The following is a 20,154-nucleotide window of genomic DNA, read 5'->3' as shown; positions in this document are numbered from 1 at the left end:
GGGTGATCCTGGACAGGCGTAGTTGTGGGCGGGCTGGTTTCGGATGACCTTCCGGAAGAGAACAAGACGGGCGCCCTCGCATTGCGGGAGGGAGGGGGACGGTGGGTGAGCGGGTGAGTGGACGGCTGAATGGCTGGGAAACGAACACATTGCCCTGATTGCACAGCAAAAGAAGTTACCGTCTCACAAGGGGCGTTTCGTCAGAGGGGCGGTACAATTCATAGGGAATATTGCCCAGTAGGAAGGACCTAGACTACACGATCTAAGCCTGGCAGACCACCACGGCAGCAGCAGCACATGGACTTTGATTGCCAGAGACCTACATCACTGTGGCCTGTCTGTTCTGTTGTCATTTTTCCAGTCTCTTGCTCGCATAGCCCAAATCTTGATTCTGTCCCCGAGTCTACCGTTCTCGTCTAGCATCCCTGCCCCCAGTCCTCGCTGCCAGACTGCGAGACTTCCCTGACCCCGGTCCTGGCCCTTGTCTGGTCTGGTTGCACTCGCAGTCCATTTCTAATTCTCTCGACTGCATATCCCTCACTCTTCTTGTCGTCCCGTCCGTCCCACCCCCCGTCTGCTGTCCCCAATGCGTCAAAGTTCAAACACATTCGAGACAGATCCGGGCGAAAGACGCCAGACTCTCCCAAATAATCTCCCCTCGAGTCAAGCATTCTCCCGTCCGACCACGACCAAAGTGACACTTGCTCCGGGATCCGTTGATCAACAGGCCCTGGCCCTCCTCCAATCGTGCCGCCTGCTGAGGTGTGGCTAGCGAGAACCCAAACATCGTCCCGCCCTGTTCCTCCCGACTCGGCTTCTGGCCTCTGGTCCTTTCCACCCCCCTCCCCCCAGCCAGCGACCCAGCAGCCCAGTCGAGGCGCTGCTGCTTACTGTTGTGCTATCTTGACTCCCCCCGGCGCTTCTCGCCCTCCTGCGTCTTACATCTCTCGCCTCATGCCCAAGCTCTCTCGGCGCCCAGACTTCGCCGTTCATCCCCCACGTTTGACCACTTTCGACACATCGCCAACTTTACCGCACGTTACTTTGACAACCGTTGACACAATTGTGTGGATCAGTAAAGAGAAGGACTTTGTGTGTTGTGCAACGAATCCCAAGAGAAGGAAACTTGCCGTGAAGACAAGGGCGCGCTCGCTCTGCTGTCGAAAGGAAAACCACCGGGTGCCCATTCAACGTCCCCGACGACGCCGACGACGCTGACGACGACGCTCATCCGCGAATTCGCTCGATCCTCACTCGAGAATATTGGGAGAAGAAACTTGAAATCGAACCTAAACGCCTCTGGTGACGCGCGAAATCCGCTCTTTGTTGATCGAATGGCGTGTGGCCGGTAGAAATCAATTGAGGAGGTGTTCCTACCCACAGCAAGATTCCCAGCGGCTGGCCGCGACTCGACCAGGTTTCGTCGCCAGCCATGGAGGTGCGGCAACTCATCGCACCCAGCTCGTCTTCCAAGACGGGCAACCTGAACTCAGGATGTACCGCCTTCAACCTGCCTGAAGGAGGCGTCATCAACATTCCTGGCCAGGACCCCATCACACTCACCGCCGACGCGGCATTCCGACCCATGTGCGAACAAACCACATCGCCCATCATCATCGCCAACCCAGGAGTTACCATGGAAGAGACTTCTGGGTCTTCCGACATCACTAATATCGCATACTCAGACTTTCGGGATCCCTTCTACGCCTCCACCTTCCCGCAATGTTATGCCCTCGCGGCGACGACCGTCATCGCCTATACGTTAGTCATCATGCTATTCATCACACCAAGATCTTTCCTCGACGGCGGAGTGGTCATGCTGGGAAGGAGAAGTTTCACGGATGGTGGCACCGGCGGCACCAATATAGGAGGTCGTCCTTGGCTCCAGAAGGTGGCTGCCCTGTTTGTCGCCATTTCCCTGACCATCGCCACCGTCGACACGTTCCGCGTTGCCGAACAACAATACTCGCAGGGGATCCAGAACGCCGAAGTGCTGCAGCAGGAAGTCTTGGGAGGCACGGAGCTTAAGGTCATCCGGATAATATCGGAAGCATTCCTGTGGCTTGCGCAGGCCCAGACTCTCATCAGGCTCTTCCCTCGACGCCGGGAAAAGATCATTATCAAGTGGACCGCCTTCGCGCTGATCGGCCTGGGCGTCATCTTCGACTCACTCAACAGTTTCCTGTACACCAATCAAGGATCTCTCCGACCTCGATCCTTCACCGACGCCATCCCCGCCCTCAGCTATCTATTTCAGCTGTCACTTGGGGTCCTATATGCTGCATGGGTGATTTACTACTCCATGATGAAGAAGCACTATGCGTACTATCATCCCCAGATGCGCAACATGTGCCTGGTCGCCTTGCTTTCAGTCCTGGCCGTCCTGGTCCCTGTTGTCTTCTTCATACTCGACATTAGGAAACCGGATTTCACTGGCTGGGGTGACTATGTACGCTGGGTTGGAGCTGCCGCAGCCAGCGTGATTGTGTGGGAGTGGGTGGAGCGGATAGAGGCCTTGGAAAGAGAAGAGAAGAAGGATGGAATTTTGGGACGAGAGGTGTTCGATGGAGACGAGATGGTGGGAATGTCGGCCTCCGAGTTTTCATGGCCGCGCAAGAGGAGGAACACCAAACGTGAAGATGACGACGACGCTCCGGACGGCGGGGAGAGTGGACGACCGCAGCAGCGCGATAATGCACAAACTGCGGCTTCGAGTAGCAGCCCATGGCCGATAGTGTCATCGCTTGCCAGCCGATACCGACAGAAGTCGAGGCCGAAGCCTGGGGACGACTCCCAGGCAAATGGAACCAGCTCGCGTGCTCCAAATATCCGCTTTCTGCAGCCACCTCTGTGGCCATCCCGTCCGCCACCTGCCGTCACTCCAGTCTCGCGAACCGATACAGCAAGCGCGGCCAGCACCGTCTACGCTGTTCGCTACCACCCTATGTCCGAGACGTCTGGGACAAATACCGAACCATTCCCAGAAACGTACTCAACTCTCCCACCAGTGGTGCCCGAGGTCCATGAACCTAGCATTCGTAGGGAGGACCCAGAGAGCCATCCTGAAGACCACGCGACAAACGTTGATAGGACATCTGCTGCTACACCGGAGCCCTCGGTGACGCCCAGTCAATCTGCCAGCCAAGTCGCTGGCCGCGCCAACCCATACTCCAAGCCCACCAGCCAGGCTCCCAGCAGCTCGAACAACTACCGCATACGAGCTCTCAGTCAAGCCAGTCAGCTGTTCCGAAAGCCGTCCAAGTCCAACATGTCGAACGAAGGATCCCACAAGGTCAGCGAGCCGAAACCCCAGGAGGCTAGTAACAGCAATCGCTGGGATTTCAGATCACGCTTTGAGGACTTCGCCGCATCTCAAGCAGACAGACTGCGGGACCGCATCCGGCCTAACATGGACACGGAAAACTTACCGGTGACGGTCATTCCGGCACCACCGCGGCGGGGCACCGGGCTCCAGCAGTTGAGGGAGGAACAGGCTCAGGAAAGCCAACAACGATTAGCACCTCCTGCGCTGCAACTCCAGACGTCGGGCAGCAACTTCTCTCAGAGAACGTCGCCGCCTGACTCGGGACCAGTCTCACCCAGACTCTGGAGGAGCCACAGCGGCGCGTCTGCTGCGGTGGTTTCGCCTTTGACATCTGACGAGGCCAGCGGGCCACTACCGAGCGAGCCGCTATCTCCAGTGGCAGCGGGCAAGAGGCCTGCCTTTGGTCCGAACGACTCGTGAGCGAGCTCCCGCCATCGGAAGTGGGATTTCCTTTTTGTTGAGGGTATTTGGCAGTGGTTCTGGGATTTTTAGCGCATGGTGTTGGGGAACGTGCATTTTCGCAAAGCGAATCAACGGGGCATGGGGGCATCTGTTGTTATTTCACACCAAAACAAAATGGCCGGTGGGCACACTGGTCTCTCTGTGGATGCGGAGGCGGCAAGCTTGTGTCTTTTTGTTATATACGGGATCTGGTTTTGGTGCGGTCTGACGATTTAAGAAGGCAGACTCGTTCTCGGGAGCAAGCGTATCTGGAGCATTTCTCTTATACACATTCACAGTCGTGATCTATTAAACACAGCTTTGTGGCTCCCCCATTGAAGCCTGCGCTTTGTAATTCACTTGCGGTATTTGCATCATGGCCTGCAACACTGCAGACCGCATGTCATGCCTCTGTCTTCACATCAACTTGTAGTAGACAGCATCACGACAAGTCTCAGCACATACCGTGTACATATTGTATACGTGGATCTATCTACCCATTCCTCCTCCCCTGACCTCTAGCACGCAAGTGCAGGCTAGCCCAGCGCCTGAACAGTCGACGGGCAGACAGACAGTGACTAGTCGGACCCAGCCCAGTATCCGCGCCCTGGACCATCGTGGACCCAGGCCCGCGCATTGACGGCCGGCGGCTCTCCCCATTCGCATGAGGCGGGCGCTGGCCGGGATACGCCTGACGGGCTTGCCAGACCGCCCCGTCGGACGGAGCAGGGCGTGTTCTACCGTCTTGTCTATTGATAGCCCCCTCCCCCCCTTCCTCGCCATCTCGATCTTGGCTTGGTGGTTTGGGATAGAGTTGGGGGGCTCGTCAGGTGGTCGTCTCTGCTTCAGACACGGCGCCGTTCTCGAAATGGTAATTGTCTGTTCTGCACTCAAAAGAGTCTATTCTTGGAACGTCTTCGACGTCTGCAGGCTCGAAGACGTAGAGTGTTTGACGCCTTCACCTGCTACGTTTGCACACGCAGAAGTTCGGAGTCTGGTATAGACGAGGCAGCCTCCAAATACAGACCATGAGGCTAGTACCTAGTATATGGGACAGTGATATCCTAGCAACTATCCATTTGACGCGCCGAAGTTGGGTTTATGTGATTCATCCAGTGTACCCTTCCCCAGCATACTATCATATCAGATGGATGTCTCTGGGACGAGCTATTATTATATGCGGCATCTTCAAAGTATCGCAGGATAGAATTCCCTGCCTATATTTATCCTTGTCTCTGTGATGTTGAGTTCCCAGCGATCCCAGAGTATCCGTGGGCTGTGTAAAAGAGACTCCAGCCAGATTGTACAGTTATTATAAACTTTTGACTTAGCGGCACACGGCGCCATCTAGCTCCAGTCGTGCTTCTGACGGATAATGCAGGGCCGTGTTGCATACGCCATCTATATAAATTTCCCTAGAAAGAAATATGCACTGGCAATATTCCGGGAAGTTCGCGTGTTGACACACGTGAGGGCACCAGCGAGTTTGGTGGTCGTCCAATGGAAATCTTGCTAGCAGGCGTCAGATATCTTATAGACAATCATTACATGGCATGTGTACTTGTGATTCCCTTCTCGATGTGGCATCTAGGTACTGTGGCTAGAGATCTCAGGCGAGATTGATTAGGACGTATGCAAGACGTCCTGTGAATTTACAACTACAGGTATGCTGGAAAGATTGTTCTACACACCCGTGAACGATATGGAAAGGATGCCAGCCACATGCACAGTTGCTTTGCTCTCCTGTGAATGAGCACAGTGTCTCAGTGAGAATCGGCGTGTAGGAATGCGCGCAAGCCCTCCTGGTCCGCAAAATCGATATTTAGTTAAGTCGCTCTTGCCGCTTGATTGTTGGTCGCGTAGCCGTCGACGACCCAGATGACGTCGGCGTCGATTCTGCGCGGTCGACAGCTCGGCTATTGAGTCGTGGTCTGAGATATCCAGGCCTTAGCCTTGAAGAAAGGCACACTATACCTGGACATTTAGAAAAGAGGTAGGGAGTCCCCGCGACGAGGCTGAGAAATACGTGATAGCTTGTAGTAGACGATTGCATAGCAATGTTGCCGAAAGCCAGTCAAATAGCTTTGTGGAGGATTCTGCACGCAAGAAAGCCGTTGGTGATGATAGCGCTGTTTCAGGTGAGACTGGTAAGTCGTGTCTCAATGTCTTCTAGAGGTTCCAATGACCACATCGACCAGGATCACCTCGAGACAGCAGCGTGGTGGTTGCTGATCGTCCCGTGCGAGAGCATTATAAGCTCTCACTAGTGGGATTCATGGGCAGCCCCGATTGCTATGCACGCCGGGCATTAGCGCAACTCTGCTTGGATTGCATAACCATACAGCCGCGTCTGCTTGACGACGGTTTGTGTCACGTTGGAAGTTCGACACGGAGGACTGCCGGCCGCTGGGTGTGACAGTCAAGGCACGCAGCCTACTGAGAACGGGCACAAGAAGGCGAATGCTGTGGTTTCACAGCTATTGTCATAGAATATCCAAGGCGAGCTCATGAACACCAGACTCCCTGGGCACAACATGAGCATAACTCGATATTGAGAGTGCTGCAACGCCTCGGCATGTTGATTGTAAGTAGATACGCCTACAAGAAGTAGTCAGCCGTCCCAAGATGTGTGGTAGGGCGCACAAGGTGACATGGTGACATCCTAGGCACGGCCAACAGGGCCGGATCATCAGGGGCAATCCATTGACGGCCTCGGGGCGCGAGATGTGTTGGCGAGCTCCGGGCCGTCCGAGTGGGTGCCGTCGACGTCACCGCCGGGCACGAACCGTTGACAATTGGCAGTCCGAGTCAAGGGCTCTATGTCTCCATTGTGTGGTATCGATGCTGGCGACGATGGGAGCCCCGATCCCACGATGTCTTGTGAGCCCGCCTCACTTATGCATTCGACTGTTTTGTCGGGCCCCTGGTAAGTCAACAATAAAAAAAATTGGACAAGTCAACAACAACGCAGAGGTCCACATGCGCGAGCCGCGGCGCGCGTAGACAGGTATTGTGGATTCCCACCGATGCCAGGGGTCGTTCTATGGGTTCATCCTGATTGGGATGGATTCACTGGACCTGGATTCTGTAGTCTGCTGGATAGATACGTTTGTACTGTACTGTACAAGTACGACGAGACGAGGCTGCAGCATGTCGAGCACATGAATCGGCTGCCGCTGCGATGCGATCGATCGATAGCGAGGAATGACTGGTCAGTCTTGGGGTGCCCATGTTTGCTCAGCAACACAAGCATGGGATCAAGTAAGCAGCCAGGCAAGTAGCCAAGGCAAGCATGTGACGGACGCTGCTTTAATCCTGTGTAAAAAAGAGCATCTGAGTGTGACGTGAGCAAGCACGGGTTAGACGGCCCAGAGCAGCAGAGGCCCCAGAGAGGACAGGCCGAGAAGGCCGGCATATTACCTGCAGTGGCCGCGTCTGGGCATATGAAATTGAATGAGGGCAGAGAGGCAGACATCTGATAGAAAGGGGTGCATTGATTTGCACGACAGACATTTAGTCCAGCAGCCAGCAGCCAGCCGCTGCTGCTGCTGTGTGTCTGTGTACTTACTGTACTAGGTCAAGTAGTCTAGTAGTGCCAGCATAAAGCCCAGGAAGCAGCCCGGTCGCACGCGCAGGAAGCCGGGCCCTGGTCGACTCCCAAATTACCACCCGCAAATTTTAATCCACCCATCCCGCCGTTCCCGTCGTCCCTCGACCATCGGGGCCCTCGACCCACGATTTCCCACTCCCGGTTCCCAACTCCCCCAATTCCCAACTCTTTTTCTACCTCAAATCTGTCCCGACAAGACCAACCACTTGTCCGGCCCCACGACACAAACTCTCGACGACTGGCTTCCCGCCGCCCCAGACACATCCTCAACTGCCTCGCCCGCTTCACACACCATCCAACCTTCTTCTCTGGCGCGTGCCACCTAGCTGCCCAACATGGCGGCCTCCGAACCATTTCCTCTCCTCAATACCGCCAATGACCAGAGTGCTACCGCACGAGATGCCAATGGCAGTGCTGCTCGCCGTCGGAGAAAGTCTAGCGGCCTTGGGGGTGAACTTCGTGGCGACAACGGCGCTCCGTCCCTGGGCACCTCCTTCGCTCACATGAACGCTGCCAGCGGGCAGCAGATCAGGGTAGGCCAGCGATCTACTGGGCAGGGCTTCACAAGCCCTGCCCACCACATTCCTCCTTGTAGCCGCTACCACAGTTCGCTGACCATGGCTCCTCTGTTGCACAGAAATCCGACTCCAGGGACGGCATCGGCGGCACCTCGAAACGCCAGTCCAAGCGACGCAAGGCACGAAGCTTGGCACAGAAGGCGACCAACTATGCCATCAAGCACACCTGTGTCCTCCCCGCCGTACTGATCGCAATCTTCCTCAGCCTCTACGCCATCAACCCCTCCGAGTCCAACCCTATCCACCACTTCATCTTCCTTAGCTATAAGCTGCCCATCCCGGCCGACGCCTCCCCGGACACCGCTGCGCAATATGGCAAGGGGGCTTGGGACTTCGCCTTTGTCTCCTTCTACACTATCGTCCTGTCTTTTACTCGCGAGTTCATCATGCAGGAGCTCCTAAGGCCCCTGGCTCGGTACGGAGGCATCAAGAATAAGGGCAAGCAGGCCCGTTTCATGGAACAGATGTACACTGCCGTCTACTTCGCCTTCACCGGGCCGTGGGGCATGTATGTCATGAGCCGCACTCCCGTCTGGTACTTCAACACGACCGGCATGTACGCCAACTTCCCGCACAAGACCCACGAGGCCATCTTCAAGTTCTACTACCTATTCCAGGCTGCCTACTGGGCGCAGCAGGCCATTGTCCTCATGCTGGGCATGGAGAAGCCGCGCAAGGACTTCAAGGAGCTGGTGGGCCACCACATTGTCAGCCTCGCCTTGATCGGCCTGAGCTACCGCTTCCACTTCACATATATGGGACTGGCGGTGTACATCACCCACGATATTAGCGACTTTTTCCTCGCGGTAAGTTATTTCCAGTCCCGGCCTCTCCCTTCCCATCCGGCCCTGCAGGCTCCGTGCGCAGACATGCTGACTCGGATATGTTCCGTCCCAGACCTCCAAGTCCCTGAATTACATCGACCACTACCTCGTGGCTCCATACTTCGGGCTCTTCATGGTCATTTGGATCTACCTACGACACTACCTCAACCTGCGCATCATCTGGTCTCTGTTTACCGAGTTCCGCACCGTAGGCCCCTACGAGCTCGACTGGGCCGGCGAACAATACAAGTGCTGGATTAGCCAGTACATCACCATCAGCTTGCTCTCGGCACTGCAGGCCCTCAACCTCTTCTGGCTGTTCTTCATCATCCGCATCGCCTACCGAGTTGTCTTTTTCGACATTGTCGCCGACGATCGCAGTGAGGACGAGGAAGATGAGCCAAACGCGCTGGACGAGAATGAGAAGGCCCCCCTACTGGCCAATGGCGGATCCAACGGCCACGCCCTCAACGGCAAGGCTGAGGGCGCCGTCAAGGCGAACGGCTCCCCAAAGAAGAGATGAGAAGACTGACGTTCTGCATTGTCTTCACCGCTTCGCTTCATCGTCATGCGCCTCCTACATTATTGAAACGCCAGCCTTTTAATGTCATCCCTTCGCTATTTGCACCTTCCTCAGGCTCACAGCCGACGGAATATGTACTGTACTTTTCCACTCATGACTGGCGTTTGGTCGGGATGTGGTCTTAACGCACCAGGGAGAGAAGGTGGGTATGCCCAAGCATTTAATAGATCACGATGATGATCGGGCAGTCGGTCGGCCGGTCGGCCGGCCACGAGCACTGCAATGACGAAGAACAAAGTCGAACTATATGAGGAAAAGGATATATATGAAAGACCCACAAACAAAGCATTGCGGTGGTGTAACGGCGTTCGCTTCATCTTGGGCCAAAGTTCAAGGAGGCATGGGCATTCATTCGTTTTTGATCTACTGTCGCTACAGTATCGCATGAGCCGCGGATCCCAGGCGGCCACGGTGTGAAAGGAGCAGGAGCAAGACCTCCTTGCTGATTCCGGGGAGACATTGGTTTGGGGGAGGCGAAGCCAAACAGGGCACGTTGGGTAATGACTGAACGGCTGAATGGTGGTTGGCGCCTCTGGCTTCCGGTTGGGCCTCCCAGAGTTTTATGCTATGGCATGGTACAAGCTTCCTGCCGTTCCGAATAATAGAGAAGGTGAAGGGAAAGGTTGGGGTGGGAAGGCCATCACACCATCCTGCAGCATAGCCCCAGGGCACATGTTCTACTTCTTTTTTGACTTCTGCTGAATGCGCGCTTGTGGGTGGGTGTATGTATGTATGTATGCGTGGGTGTATGCGTGTCAATTTTTAGCATATCGAGTTTAATCAACCTTCCTACGGAAGATTCTTGCGACGGTTCATCCCTCAACGTAATCCTCTCCGCCCCGTAAGGCAACGGGTAGTGGGCGTTCCGTTGTCGAAAGCGCGCGCTCGCAAACACGACATCCTCCACCCACCCCCACCGGGGAGAATAGAATACGTTCGGGTTTGATGTATTTGTAAAAAATAAAAATTACCTCTACGACACAAGCACCTACGCCGGCTGTCTAGAAAGGAAGATGGTGATATCCACGTCAGCCCATGCGAGATGCTCTGGGCGGTACCGTGTCCATGTGTATATCCGTAGTACACATGAATTCCCCTTCGCAATGAAACGTACTCAATGCCCTCTCTTGCCCTTGACGCACGCACGATGGTGGCTGAGCGACCAAGCCCGGAAACCCGCTTCGACAGTGGTGGCTCTTGCTCTGGTCCCCAGGGTGTATGGCAGTTGAGAGTAGTTCTCTATCACATGTGCCAACAGGTACGTGGAAAACCAAGGCGGTGTTTATGGATAAGCAATTCAGACAGAAAGGGACATACAGAGCTGTATTGTGCAAGCTATGTTCGCGGGTTGCCTGGGGCGTAGCCTCACGCCCCTGGCACAAGAGTGGCCCACTACCTAATGCTATATGCTGTACTGTGCTGTGCTGTGCTGCGCTGTGCTATGGCTCAATACACGCAAACAGGGTATTCGCAGAAAGGCGGAGGGGAGAAAAGGCAACTACAACTATGGTGTTTGTGTGTATGTGTGTGTGTGTGTGTGTTGCCGTTGCGCAGAAGAAGAAATGCTGCACCGTGGTGCAAGTTCGTCAAAAGCCATCATGGTCTCGTAAGGCGGCTGCCGTTGTCAAATCTCGTTTCCTGGGGTCGTAGCAAGATAATCTATGAGACCCCCCGTTGGGAAAAGAGTAACGACAAGCCTCTCTGTGTAACAAGACGAAACAAAACAAAAAGCAAGTGACTCCCAAAAGCCCGTGTCCACCCCTGACAGAGAACGTGCGATCCGCAATGAAAAAGCCCGTCGTTGCCAGGTATTATGGACGAGATATGATTGCCCACCCTTGGACTTTTGGCCTCTTTGAGTCGTCCCAAAACAAAACTCCATTTCGCATGCTGTTTTGAGGTCATCCACCCCATTATCCGGTAGTTCGAAACGGTCACAAAAATTATCAATAGCAAAGCCCACCCCTTTCACCCCTTGTAATCCCCTGAACTCCGCGAGTCTCTATGAGGGGACTCTTTTGATGATGGTATATCCCGGCAACTCCGCCCATGCATGGATGATGACAGGAAAATGGAAATTTCAACCGCGTGCCAAATAGGTGTGGTGGCAGCGGACGGTCTATTATGCAGTGTCGTCGTTTGTACAGTCCCAGGTGCTGTAAGAATTCGAGCGGTCATGGTTCGATCAGGTGTGGTGAGGAGTCATATGGAGTCCAGCCAACTCAACAGCTGGGGTCGTGGGCGCAGTCGGGATGTGCATAGACGAGACCATGCTATCGCCACCGTCGTCAGAGTGTTCATCGCTACTGTCCTTCCCCGCAAGACGAGCTTCTCTCAGAGCCTTCTTAGCCTGTTCCTTGGCAAGGTTAGCAGCTTTGGCGGCAATCTCGGCTTTAGCTTGCTTATTCCACATGGCAGAGTAGCGGCCATCACTCTCAAGTAGCTCTGCATGTGTGCCTCTTTCTACAATTCGGCCTCTGTGAAGCACTATGATCTGCTCTGCGTGGGTGATGGTGGACAGGCGGTGTCTGCAAAAGTCAGTCCCATAGTCCATAAATAATGAGGAAGAAACTTACGCGATAATGAGCAAGGTCTTGCCCTCACCAAGCTCCTTGTTCTTGAAAAGTTTGTGCTGAATCTCCTGTTCGGTTTCCGAGTCCAGCGCTGATGTAGCTTCGTCAAGCATAATGATCCGGGGTTTCTTGAGGATAGTGCGTGCTATAGCGACACGTTGCTTCTCACCGCCGCTGAGTCGCATTCCTCGGTCCCCAACCTTAGTTTGGTATCCGTCTGGGAAGGACATAATGCGGTCGTGTATGCTGGCAGCGCGGCACGCTTCGAAGACTTCCTCATCGGTACAGTTTTGATTCGCGTATTTTAGGTTGTACATGACCGTGTCGTTGAAAAGAATCGTGTCTTGCGGGACCACTCCTATGGATCGGCGGACAGAGTCTATCGTGACATCCCTAACGTCGTGACCGTCAATCTCGATGCTGCCTGACTTGCAGTTGTAGTAACGGAACATCAGCCGGAAGATGGTCGATTTTCCACCACCAGATTCACCCACAAACGCCGTCGTAGTACCAGGCCGACACTCGAAAGTCAAATCTGTCAAGGCTGGGCTGTTGGCATAGTCGAAATCGACGTGGTTCCATCGAATGTGGCCCTGGCAGTCTTTCAATGGCGGCGCGCCAGGCTTGTCGACCATGTTTGGTTGGATCTTGAACAGCTCCAGAAGACGCTCCCCGGAGATCATCGCTTGCTGAACCGTGCGATAGAAAGATCCAAAGAAGTTTAGTGGGCCTTGAAGCTGGTTAAGGTATGTCATGATCAGGACGAATTGCGCGATGTTGCGACGGCCTAGTACCACCTCATACGCAGCAATCGCCATGACGATGAGCATCCCACTGATAAAGACCACCGTCTGGCACATATTCATCAGGTTCATACCGAATGTGACTCGGGCCTCGGCGTTCTGAAAAGTTGTGATAGCACTTTTGTAACGCTGGAACTCGAAAGCTTCGGCATTGAAATATTTGACGGTCTCGTACGCGGTGATAGAATCGTTCTTCACAGCTTCTTCCTCCCGGTCTGCGTTCACCATATCCCGCCTTTGATCAGCCCTGGTCGACGCCATTCTTATGGTGAGGACCAAGTAGGAGAATGTGATGATGGTCGCCCAGAGTGCATAGAGGGGGCCAAACTTAATCCAGAAGAACCCAATGGCGATGAACAGATCCATGAGCATCGGGGCAACCTGGAATGTTGTTTGCTCCAGGAACTGGTTCACCGAGCCACCTTTGTTGAGTGCCGACAACAATTCACCAGTTCGCTTCCCGAGGTGGAAGTCCAGAGACAGGGCGTGTACATGCTCGAATGCCGCAGTCTGCAACGAGATATAGGAGTGCTGTGTGACTGGGATCCACAACATCGACCGTAGAGATCCCAGGACAGCTGACGGGCCCTGCATGAACTTCAGACCAAGGAAGATGAAGAGCTCTTTCCATGGCATCTCAATAGTTCCTTGCTCGGCTGCTTTGGTCAGTGCTTCAACAAGGACGCCCAGCTGGATAGGGACTAGGACGTTGACAGCTCTTTGTATGATGACGAGTATGAAGCAAAGCAATACCAGGAACTGGAGCTTCACCTTCTTCGCAGGCCACAGGTATGGGAAGAAGACATGATAGCCCCTAACGTATTCCCACCACGAACGGTGGGGTAGTTTGTCGGGTCGGTAGAAGGCGAACTCGGCTTGCTTTGGGCGGCATCCCTTGGTAATGCCGTTAGGACGCCGAGCTTCGCTTGGTCTTCTTCGAACCGGTCGGTATGTCGTCCCATTCCCATTAGCATGGCCGTTGGTCGGGACATTGTCAGCTTCCAGCGCTGTAGCGTGGCCATTGAGAAGTGGAGTTGTCTCGCCGACAATTCTGGCGTGGCCGTTAGCATAGCCATTTGTATGGCCGTTGCCATTTTCAAGTATTGTAGCATGACCATTAATAAGCGGGGTCGTGTGGGCCTCTTCCTTCGTCTGGCTGCTCCAAGAATGCCATAGATTCGGTAAGTGGCCACGAAGAGAACTGTACAGGATGACCTGGCCTAAAAGGAGGCAGATACGAACAACTAGGATTAGGATGAATCCCGAATCGGCCGGTATTTGGTACGCGCGTAAGGTAAGCTTGGCGGGGGTCTCGGCGTATCGCAAGTTGTCGAGTTTGTTGCGGAACACGACTAAAAGGGCAGCGAGTATGACGAGGTCGAAAAACAGACCAATGCACCATACCGAGAAGTGGATGGGATTGGGTTTATCCTTCCTTTTGCTGACCAGTGAGAACCCAATGTAACCCCAAAAGAAGATGCCGCCCTTGATGTACACCTGCAACACGAGGTTAGCACGAAAAGATCTCTCAGCTCGAGGAGAAGGAGCTCACGAGTAGCTCGTCGTTGCAATATTGCTGAACATCCTCCCATTGAGCAGTGATACACTGGAGAATGACGTGGGTCGCATGTGCAACGAATGTGAGGACAACGGCCGCAGTGCCGGTCTTGAAACACAGGTGCGAGATTTTTGAGAACTCCTGGGGCACCGCATTCCGTGGTGCAGACTTTTCCACTTTGATGCGCGTCAATGGCAGTGGCTTGCCCCCTGGCCCAAGTACCGAAGGCTTCTCGACGTCCTCCTGTCTTCGCGACGCGATGATACTATGCACGGCGAAGGTTATCCCGTAAGAAAGCAGGAGCAGGAACGGGTAGACGACTTCGGTCTGCACGAGGACATGTTCTGCCACCGTCAAACCCGAGTGGCCCAATGCGACCTCTCGAGCCATTTTCACTGCGAGGTGAATGGTTAGAACTAAGGAGCATGATGGTGAGAGAGAGGGAGTGAGGGTTTATGGCAACTTGCAATTCTGGGGAAGCACGTCACCACATGGGCAGCCCGAGACATGTGGCGATGAGAAGGTCTTCAGGACCCTGATCTCGTGTCAATGGTGCCCAGGATCCGTCCAAACGCCAGTTGCAGAGTATGGCCGAACGGTGGGGCACACAGACCGGCAGGTGACAAGACTAGCAACCCGGTGGCAAATACCCGCCTGTTTGGTTGACTCGAGTAACAGGAAACGGGGTGAGGAATTGGCTGAGACCGGGTTGACAGCTCACCGGGGGACAGGCGGGAGCTTTAACCGTGGAAGGACGATGGGGGACGAGGGAAAAGAAATACCAGAAACAGGCCTGGTCGAGGGAAGGAAAACAACACAACAGTAAAAAAAGATGGGATCAAAACGAATGATGAAATGGAGGTTACAAGGGGAGTCGTGGTAAGGTGGACGGTCTGGACTCGAGTGGATGTCGAGCCGAATGAGGCAAAGGTTTGACGGGCGACAGGGTTTCTTGAAGGTCAATTGTCCCAGAAGGTACAGCGCATGGAAGTTGCGTGTGGGTCGGTGGGCAACATCTGGGAACGTTCGCGGATGTGATCTGTACACTGCCGTCAATCAGGCGATGCATGACAGCTAGGTACCGGATACAATGGGGACTCGAGCGTACCGTCCGGCTAATGGTACGGGATGGCTGGACCAAAGTCTCGGTCGACAGGGTTTGACGATTGGCTTCGAGACTTGCAGCCGTCGTGTTTCTGCAGGTTTGGGGTCCTGCAGTCCTTTGGCGCGGGAACTTAACTCAGTCCACACGTAAAACTGTGGTGCGGTGCGAGGTACCGAGTGTGTAGAAAAGTTTCTTTGTATAGCAACAGGACGAGACAAGACAAGACCTGCCAGGACAGGAGAGGATAGCAAAGGATGTCTGGCCTTCCTGGATGGGGGTTGGGAAAGCAAGGTTACAGGCCGACTCGGATAGTGGATTGAGGCAGAATTGTCATGATTCTCGGTATTCTTGGTATCCTGAGGACATGTGCAGGGAGGGTCGAGGGACGAGGGACGGACAATGGGTATTGATAGATCTGTGCAATCCGGTCTGAAGTCGACTACGTCTCACGGTGTGCATGGGCAGAGCTGTGGGTGTCGGACGAAGTGTTCGAAGCAGCCAAACGGCTCGCAGCCCTTGACCCTCACCGCCTAGAGTGTGATGGATGAATATGCAGGAAGCTGCCTGCCTGCAGAACCATACAGGATAGAGCAGGCCTGTTGGTGGTTTTTTTATTTTGTTTTTTTACTACTTGACTCTCCCCGGATGCGGGCTACGCGACTCTTTCCTTGCTTGTGCTTTGCTTGCTGGATGGATGGGTGGATAGATGGATTGGCAGATTTGAGCGAATGAATGAGTTAACGGGCCGAGTGGATGCGTGAGAGAGCGTGCACACGCAAGGAACAAACAAACGAACGCTCTCTCTTCGCTTGTTCATGCAGCACCCAGCGTGCTTGGCCAGGCCGCTTGCCGGCAGCCAGAGCAACCCAGGTCGGCGGAAGGGACCCCGATCCACTTGCGCGTTTCTGGCCGTCCTGCCGTCTTGGGGCAATCCAAGTCTGGGGGGGAGCTACGGCTGCACGGGCTGATGGGCAGCGTCAGGATGGTCGATAAAACCACCGGCGACACCTAGTCGTTGGGTAGCCGTTGTACCGTTGTAGTACTAAGACCTTAGACGCGGGCCAGCGAGCAGCTAGACTTCTAGACGAGCAGTTCCCTCCGTATTGCCACGACTGACGTTGGCACCTGGCTGACTCCCCGCGGTGGATTATTGTCATGTGTCGTCCGTCACCCGCTCGTCACGCCCGTGTGTCTGTGGTTCGGTCCTTCGTTCGTTCGCTCGTTCGTTCGTTCGTCTTCGTGTGTTCGTGAGCACAAGCGCAGACCAGCGCCTCGCCTTGCTTCGTCGCCAGTCGTTGTCGGTGGGGGCATATGCTCTTGGATCCGGCATGCAGTCGAGTGGAGCCGCTGGTGGGCAGGAAAGGAGGGCGCAGCTGATGGTGGGGAGGTTTGGGAAGCCGGGCAGGTTGGAAACAAGACAGACCTAGCCACACAGGGGTCGGAGACGGACTGGGACCAGTAGAGGGAGGGTGGGCAGGGCAGGGTGGAGGGGGCTCCCTCCCGCAGACGCGGACGCAGACGCAGACGCAGCGTAGCGTCGCATCCCCATTGCAGCAAGCCGCTGGACTGGGGCCTTTTTGGGGCCTTGGGCCCTGGGCCCTGGGAGTCCGCGTCTCTCCCTCTGCCTCTCAACGGCTGCATTTTGCATTTGCACTTGCACTGGCACTTGCAGGTGCAGCTTGCAGGTGCAGATAGACAGGCCTTCAGGCGCAGGTGAGAGGCAGGTCCACTATCACAGCTCCGGCCCAGTCGACCAACAGCGGATGCGAGGAAGAGCCAGACAGGTGTGCCGACGACTCCAGATGCCTCGAATGCGGCCTAGTGTGTCGCCTCGCCTCGCCGAACTGCAAGCCACCGCCGCGGCCGACAACCACACAGCTTCTCTGCTCGCCATATCCCGCCTGCATGGCTGCCACCCCCCGACGTCCAAGACTCCATGCTTCCATGCTAGTCGCCCCCCAGCGGCCGGAGCAGCTCACTGCCCGACGAGGTGCAGTGAAGTGACGAGTTAGGATGCCCAAACCCTATCCACGGCGGCCATGGCCCGCTCCTGGAACCGGCTTCTCAGTCTCTCCAACCAGCAAGTGTAGATGTAGAGCCGTACCATACTACCGCATGTACTACTAGCCAGTCCGGGGGCTTGGCAGGGCAAGTCGAGAAGTGCGAGGTCCGCTGGTTTGCTTGCTGACTTGTCATTGCCTCCCGCAGCCGAGCCCTTCTGCCCCTCGTGACTGCTCGTTTGCGCAACAACATAACCGTAGATCTGTCACATTACCGCGATATGGAGTCCTGGGGGCCCTTGGGTCGCTTGGAGCCTTTGGGACCCGTGGTGGTACTGGACCAGACACAAAGGCGATGTTGTTGCAATGTAGTGTGGAAACAGCTGATCGGGTTCGATCCCAAGTAGTAGCCGTACCGGCTGAGATGGAGGCTCGGGATTCCACACGACTGGCCCGCCTAGGTGACACTCCACTTCTTGCAGGTGCCGTCGGTACTGTCCTGTACAGTCCTGTACACTTACAGCAGTAGTGCTGAAGCTCAAAAGGGGCCACCCTAACACCTGTCCTCTTTTAACCAGCTCCTCACAAGCTCCAAGACACACATCCATCACACATAGGCCGGGCCCCTCACACCGGTCCTTGTGACGAGATGGCTTCGACCATAATTCTGTCACCTGCTATCGAGCTGAGACCCATCCTAGCCGACGTAACAATGGCAGTAGTACCACCACCAGCAGCGGGCGACAATAACATCAACCGCGGGTGGCTGAGCAGCCGCGGCAGCGGTAGCCATGCCTTGCCTATGCCGGCGACAAGCGGGCGTGCGGGCGTTGGCGGGCGTGTGCGTGTGCGTGTGGTCAACACCTCGCCTCGCGCTGCCCCTACGTGGGATTTTTGCCCTGTTTGTTTGCTGTCTGCTCGCAGATCCTGTCGGTCGCACCGAGCATCGATCGCAGCCAGACAAATACGACTTCGCCAAACCTTCTGCGCGGCCGGTCCGGGCTCATACCGCTCCAAGGAGCTCGAGAGCGCCGTGATAAGGCACGATAGTGGACGGAGCTAAAAGACCGGTGAAGGTAGTGGGGACTCTCATCAGTCAGAGCCGCAGTGCATTCGTTGAAAACTACCGATGCGCTGGCCGCCGTTGGCAGACAACCTGAGCCATCGTCTCCGGATGGCCAAGGCTCATACCCGTGCCTATCGCTGGCCTCCGGATATCCAGAGGTATGTAAGCCGCCATGTAAGCACGAGACTACGCAGTAGAGCCCCTTGTATCCGCCCTTCGGTTTTCCTGCTGCACTGCAGCTTAGTCCGGCACTTGGTCACACAATGGCAGCACCTGGGAAGCGCCATCGCATGACAGAACAGAGTTTTGCGATGGCATCCTGCTAAGTTGGCCTTCGAAGGGCTAATATTGACCCGTGCACTCGATGAGCACCCAAGCCGTCGACTGCCTTCGCCCGCCCGCCAGGGCTAGACTGACGTTGCCATTGGCAGCGCTGGGTCGAGCTGCAGCTCTCTTCACCGAGTCTCGATTACCACCTCGGTATGTTGCCGCCATGTATACGACCCGGACCCATGATCTTATGGCCTTCCGTCAAGACACTTGCCTGCCGGCCAGGGCATTTGAGTCCAGGCCATGGCCATATGTGACACCATGTTGAGATCCTGGCCTCGTACATGGAGTTTGCGATCGGCATAGGCTGCCATATGCAAGACGGCCTACTTGCCTGTCGCCGTTCCACGACACTGAGGCAGACATGGTGCGCCTGCGGGAACCTGCTCCTTGTCGTCTGGGGAAAACCTGGGGGCGACTGCTCCCGCTGGAACAGCCGCGGGCCTGGCCAGGAAGCCCCCCACGCCCGAGCCTACGATACAGCCCATCTGCTCGTAGTCCTTGCTTGTGGGCCTCGGGAGCATCAGCCCTTTCCGCAACCGCCTTGTGATGCCTTCTCGATTGCCCCTGGCGTCCTCGGTGTCTCATTTGACATGGCGGTGACTGCAGTGTATCGAGCCTTCCGGTCGGGCCACAACTGATGCAGCGGATACAGCCGTACCAGATAGAGGGCAGGCTGGTGCCGAAGAGCGGATACTCTGCATTGGTTCGCAGTCAGCATCATCGATGACGAAGGCGACCCCTGGCGAGGGACGAAGCTGACCTGAAGCGGACAATCGAATCCAGCAATACGTGCATTGCTAGACCAAGTCCTGGCGCCTCTGCTGGATTGGCATGTCGATGCGGTGGCTAGCCAGGAAGCAGTCATCTATGCTTGTCGCCATGTAGCCTCACCTGCTTTTGTGGCTGCGTTTTGCTTCTGCCAATGTCGGGGCTCGTGGTTCTCGGATGGAGTGCTGGCCCACCCCCAACACGGTGTCGACTCTGCTGTCCGTTTCCAACTCCATTCCCATGTGATGGCAGTCAGCCCTGCAAGCAGTGCTTCTCCAGCTGGAACCGTGGTTGACGAGTCGGTGTGCGGCATGGCGGAGACGTGTCTGGCTCTGAGAGACGGAGGCTCGCAGCAGAAGCCCAACGCTGGAAAGAGGGAAGATGCCGAGACTAAAGAGCTGTTCATGCAACGACAGGGCAGACAAACAGGTCGTGTGGAGGGAGGTTGAAGATTTTAAGGCTGCCCGGGTGTGGATGAAAGACCATGCCATTCAAGTGGTGGCCTCGCAAAACGAGAAGGCATGTCTCCTGACGTGCCTACCGTGTGGGTGTGCGACTCACCAGTCCTTTGGATCCGGCCAGTTAGC

At 55.5% G+C, this 20,154-nt stretch overlaps 5 protein-coding genes across 5 annotated transcripts; 3 read left to right on the top strand and 2 right to left on the bottom strand.

Annotated features, from left to right (window-relative positions):
• Positions 1–1,432: 1,432 nt before the first annotated feature.
• Positions 1,433–3,745, top strand: J7T55_007458 (uncharacterized protein; the record flags this gene model as incomplete). Its single annotated transcript, XM_053144222.1, has 1 exon — positions 1,433–3,745. The coding sequence occupies one exon, from the start codon at positions 1,433–1,435 to the stop codon at positions 3,743–3,745; it is 2,313 nt and encodes a 770-aa protein (XP_052993148.1).
• Positions 3,746–7,711: 3,966 nt separating this feature from the next.
• Positions 7,712–9,301, top strand: J7T55_007457 (sphingosine n-acyltransferase lac1; the record flags this gene model as incomplete). The annotated part of the gene is made up of 3 exons (XM_053144221.1): positions 7,712–7,909; positions 8,014–8,760; positions 8,852–9,301. 3 exons carry the CDS (start codon positions 7,712–7,714, stop codon positions 9,299–9,301), a joined length of 1,395 nt encoding a protein of 464 aa, XP_052993147.1.
• A 2,245-nt stretch (positions 9,302–11,546) lies between these two features.
• Positions 11,547–14,685, bottom strand: J7T55_007456 (uncharacterized protein; the record flags this gene model as incomplete). The annotated part of the gene is made up of 3 exons (XM_053144220.1): positions 11,547–11,889; positions 11,938–14,234; positions 14,290–14,685. The coding sequence occupies 3 exons, from the start codon at positions 14,683–14,685 to the stop codon at positions 11,547–11,549; spliced, it is 3,036 nt and encodes a 1,011-aa protein (XP_052993146.1).
• Positions 14,686–18,049: 3,364 nt separating this feature from the next.
• J7T55_007455 (uncharacterized protein) lies at positions 18,050–18,450 on the top strand (the record flags this gene model as incomplete). Its single annotated transcript, XM_053144219.1, has 2 exons — positions 18,050–18,247; positions 18,325–18,450. The coding sequence occupies 2 exons, from the start codon at positions 18,050–18,052 to the stop codon at positions 18,448–18,450; spliced, it is 324 nt and encodes a 107-aa protein (XP_052993145.1).
• An 869-nt stretch (positions 18,451–19,319) lies between these two features.
• On the bottom strand, positions 19,320–19,880 carry J7T55_007454 (uncharacterized protein; the record flags this gene model as incomplete). The annotated part of the gene is made up of 3 exons (XM_053144218.1): positions 19,320–19,494; positions 19,560–19,617; positions 19,691–19,880. 3 exons carry the CDS (start codon positions 19,878–19,880, stop codon positions 19,320–19,322), a joined length of 423 nt encoding a protein of 140 aa, XP_052993144.1.
• Positions 19,881–20,154: the final 274 nt, after the last annotated feature.

This window comes from Diaporthe amygdali (assembly GCF_026229845.1).
Source record: "Diaporthe amygdali strain CAA958 chromosome Unknown NODE_16_length_960263_cov_65_539585, whole genome shotgun sequence".
NCBI lineage: Eukaryota > Fungi > Ascomycota > Sordariomycetes > Diaporthales > Diaporthaceae > Diaporthe > Diaporthe amygdali.
Note: the sequence above shows the minus strand (reverse complement) of the source record. Positions and strands in the feature narration are given on the sequence as shown.